The sequence below is a fragment of the Equus asinus genome, chromosome 13, assembly GCF_041296235.1.
Source record: "Equus asinus isolate D_3611 breed Donkey chromosome 13, EquAss-T2T_v2, whole genome shotgun sequence".
Lineage (NCBI taxonomy): Eukaryota > Metazoa > Chordata > Mammalia > Perissodactyla > Equidae > Equus > Equus asinus.
In genome coordinates, this window is record NC_091802.1 from 42185941 (window position 1) to 42189434 (window position 3494).

General features: G+C 50.0%; 1 protein-coding gene across 1 annotated transcript; it reads left to right on the forward strand.

Moving 5' to 3' along the window:
- Positions 1 to 339: 339 nt before the first annotated feature.
- RPL27 (ribosomal protein L27) lies at positions 340 to 3266 on the forward strand. The gene is made up of 5 exons (XM_014833891.3): positions 340 to 450; positions 694 to 776; positions 1730 to 1899; positions 2958 to 3068; positions 3181 to 3266. The coding sequence occupies exons 2-5, from the start codon at positions 696 to 698 to the stop codon at positions 3227 to 3229; spliced, it is 411 nt and encodes a 136-aa protein (XP_014689377.1). The 5' UTR covers positions 340 to 450; positions 694 to 695; the 3' UTR covers positions 3230 to 3266.
- Positions 3267 to 3494: the final 228 nt, after the last annotated feature.

Sequence of the window (3494 nt, forward strand, 5' to 3'; positions counted from 1 at the left end):
TTAGGTCTAACAGTGCACAAGGTGGGAACCAATAAATGTCCTATTTTGTTCCCTGATTCTTCCAAGGCGAAAAAAAGTAAATTTCAAACTGCGTACCCCTCCTAGCGCCAGAAAAATGAACTACAACCAAGGGGGCAGAGGAGCAGCTGAGTGAAAAGACTGCGCATAAAAGCCTGTCTTGCTCCTCCATCCGCACGCGGGAGACAGGACTCCTTTGCTCTTGTCTACTGCTAGAGCTGCTAATAAAGTTTGACTTGAATAAGTGAGAGGCCTGGCCCTGCTTTCCCCTCAAAGGCTTCTTCCGCCCGTAACACGGATTCTGAGCGCCACGCAAGAGGCGGGGCGAGGCCTAAAGGGCAGGACCGGAAGTGAGGTCACCTCTCCCGAGGTGAAAGGTTAGCGGAAGTGCCGTTCTTTCTTTTCTCCTGTAGGTTCTGGTGGTTGCTGTTGGTGAGTAGAGGCTTGTCCCGGGTCTTCCAATCCGCTGCCATCCGTGGCCTGAGGGTCGAGTTGTGGGGCGGCGCCGGGTGCTTTCCGTTCCTCGGTCTCTGGCGGCTTCGTAGCGGATCCTGTTCTGCCAGCAGAGTCCGCGGGCGGCCTGGGCCAAGAGGGCAGTGAGGGCAGCCTGAAGTTCCGGGCCCACAGCCTCCGCTTGCGGGTTTCTGAGCCGTCCTTTCTCCTCCCTCTCTGCAGAAATGGGCAAGTTCATGAAACCCGGGAAGGTGGTGCTGGTCCTGGCCGGACGCTACTCCGGACGCAAAGCGGTCATCGTGAAGGTACCAGCCTTGGGAGCCTCTGCGCCGTCGCCTCCCGGCGCTTTCGGAGGGCGGGCAGGCTTGCAATTCAGGACGTAGATTAGGGGCCTGGCCCACTGAGCATTGCGGGTGGTGGGGGCGGGGGCGTGAGCGCGTGAGAACTTTGGAGAGGAGGAAGCAAAATAAAACAAATGTAAGTTGAATTGGGCAGCTGACATATCGCGTCCTCTACCGAAGAGGCTTTAAGTCATGACAGTGGCCACCGTTGATTGAACGCTTGCTTGGTGCCTGGCGCTGCCTTCCAGCTGTTGCCAGGTCCGATCCTCGCAGTGCCCATGGGGACTTGCTTTACTGAGAAGGTTTGGAGGTGTTAGTAATTCACCTGAGGTCAAACAGGTAGTGAGTGCTGCAGCTGGGACTCTGCAGAGAGACGTCGTTTAGTCAGAGCGGTCACTCTGCATAGCCCTTCACTGTTGGCCCTCTGCCTGCCTTTCGTAGTCTCCTGTGAGGTCTGTGAGCTCTGGCCGCATATGCCCTTGCTTTTGGCTGTTGTGGGGTCACCGGGGCACCCTTGGTTCCCCTTCCTCCACCTGAGTCTGGTTTCTGGAGTTAGGCGGCCAGTTTGGGCCTCTGTCCCTTAGTGGCAGCGCAATCGTGGAGGAAATTAAGAGATGTAAAGTCCTAAGAACCGGTGCTTGGCACATAGCAAGCATTCCGTAAATGTTAACTCTTGTTTCTTTTAAATCTCTTACTTCCCTGGAATGTTTCCAGATTCTTCCTGGTGGGAGTGAATACCACCCTTACTCCTGCTACTCTGTGGGCATCTAGCGTAGTACTTAGAATGTCTGCTTCCTGTGGTTTTTATAACAGTGGGTCTCGGAGACCCAGGCGTGGGGCTGTTCTATACATGCCCTGCATCTAGCAGATTTTAATAGGCCTTCAGTTAAGAACTAATGTGATTCTTGCTCATTCAGAACATTGATGATGGCACCTCAGACCGCCCCTACAGCCATGCTCTAGTGGCTGGAATTGACCGCTATCCCCGCAAAGTGACAGCTGCCATGGGCAAGAAGAAAATCGCCAAGAGGTCAAAGATCAAATCTTTTGTGAAAGTTTATAACTACAATCACCTCATGCCCACAAGGTGAGCATTCCAAGCGTGGGACTGAAGGCGACTATTTCTTTTCCTCCTTTCTGCCCTGCTGAATAGGGAGACAACCTTGTAGCCACTCCAGCGTGAGGAAGAGACATCGTTTTCAACTTGTCACTTATAAAGTGGCTGTGGTTTCCAGTGTTGCCTCTTTCATCTGTGTTGGAACTGTTCACATTCCTGTCATTTTCTATAATGACTTCCCTGACTTGGCCAGGCAGGATTGAAAAATCTCTTTCAAGCTTGCTCTTGATCTCTCTCCTCGCCTGAAAATTCTTTGTGTTGATTAAAGATTGTTGCATTTGTGTCCAGCCATAGTAAACGTAGCCATAAGATCTGACCTGCCCTCGTCCACTGTTCCACCGTTGAGGATAGTCATTACAGGCTTTCACAAATGTTTGGTAAAGTGAAAGCAGGTCTCCCCCTGTTAATTCTGCTCAACTGCTGGGCCCTTTAGTTCCTGGCCTTTCACAGTAGTGTGTAGCATATACACTATCTTGGTACAGAGTTATAAGGAAATACAAGATTAGAGAGAGACTGACCAATAATTGCCCAAACCCAGCAGCATGCACCTTGAAAGTTTGCTACTCAGGGTGCATGTTTACCTTAATTTGCTGTTTCTCAGCTGCTGGAAAGCAGTGAGGCTGAGCCAGCTAGCCACTCAGCTTTTGCGTTGTCCTAATGACACTGACCCTGCATAGGCAGAATTTGAACAACACTAAATAAAATGGCTCCAAATGGAAAGGTAGCCAGCCGCCATGATCATAGTAAAGATCTAATAAAGTAATGGTTCTTAGTTAGAAAAAATAAAGTAGTTATGGAGAATTGAGAATGAAATGTGAAGTTTTTCAGTGGTTTGAAACTATGTAAATAAGTCTGTTAAAATTGTAAATTTCCAGAGAATGTCATCAGGACTTTGGCACAGCTTTTGATGTTTGCTCCTATGGAGTTAGACCCTAACACCCCAATGTCACAGGAGTACTTGGGGGGGAAGGTGAAGGCCCTGGCAGGCAGCCTGTGGGCTGCTCCCACCTCCCTGCCCTTGTCCCCAGGTACTCTGTGGATATCCCCTTGGACAAAACTGTTGTCAACAAAGATGTCTTCAGAGACCCTGCTCTTAAACGCAAGGCCCGACGAGAAGCCAAGGTCAAGTTCGAGGAGAGGTAAGTAGGCTTGGGTAGTGGATGCTGGGGTATGCTTTCACTGTTCTCTCTGAAGGGAATTTTGTCTTGTTCTCTCTTCATTGGCGTCCTTTTTTCTCCCTCTCCCCTCTAGATACAAGACCGGCAAGAACAAATGGTTCTTCCAGAAGCTGCGGTTTTAGATCTGGTTTGTCTCAGTCATTAAAAATACAAAAAATCCTTGTCTGCGTGCTGCATGTATTATTGACTGGGGCAGAGCATTCATATGAGAGACACCGGGTAGAGGATGAGGGGCTGTGGGGAAATAAAAAGGCTTGACTGCCTTTGTGAGGCTACTTCTGTCCTCGGCCCCATCAGTTGCCCCTTGATAGGTAAAGTGTGATACTGAACTGTTTCCCCAGAATGGCTGCTCTTGACAGCTTTAGGTGTAGCATTGTTTAGCATCCT

Coding starts and splice junctions, on each gene's coding strand:
- RPL27 (XM_014833891.3), top strand. CDS start 696: ATGGGCAAGTTCATGAAACCCGGGAAGGTGGTGCTGGTCCTGGCCGGA. Junction 777..1,729: donor GCAAAGCGGTCATCGTGAAG/GTACCAGCCTTG, acceptor TTGCTCATTCAG/AACATTGATGATGGCACCTC. Junction 3,069..3,180: donor AAGGTCAAGTTCGAGGAGAG/GTAAGTAGGCTT, acceptor TCTCCCCTCTAG/ATACAAGACCGGCAAGAACA.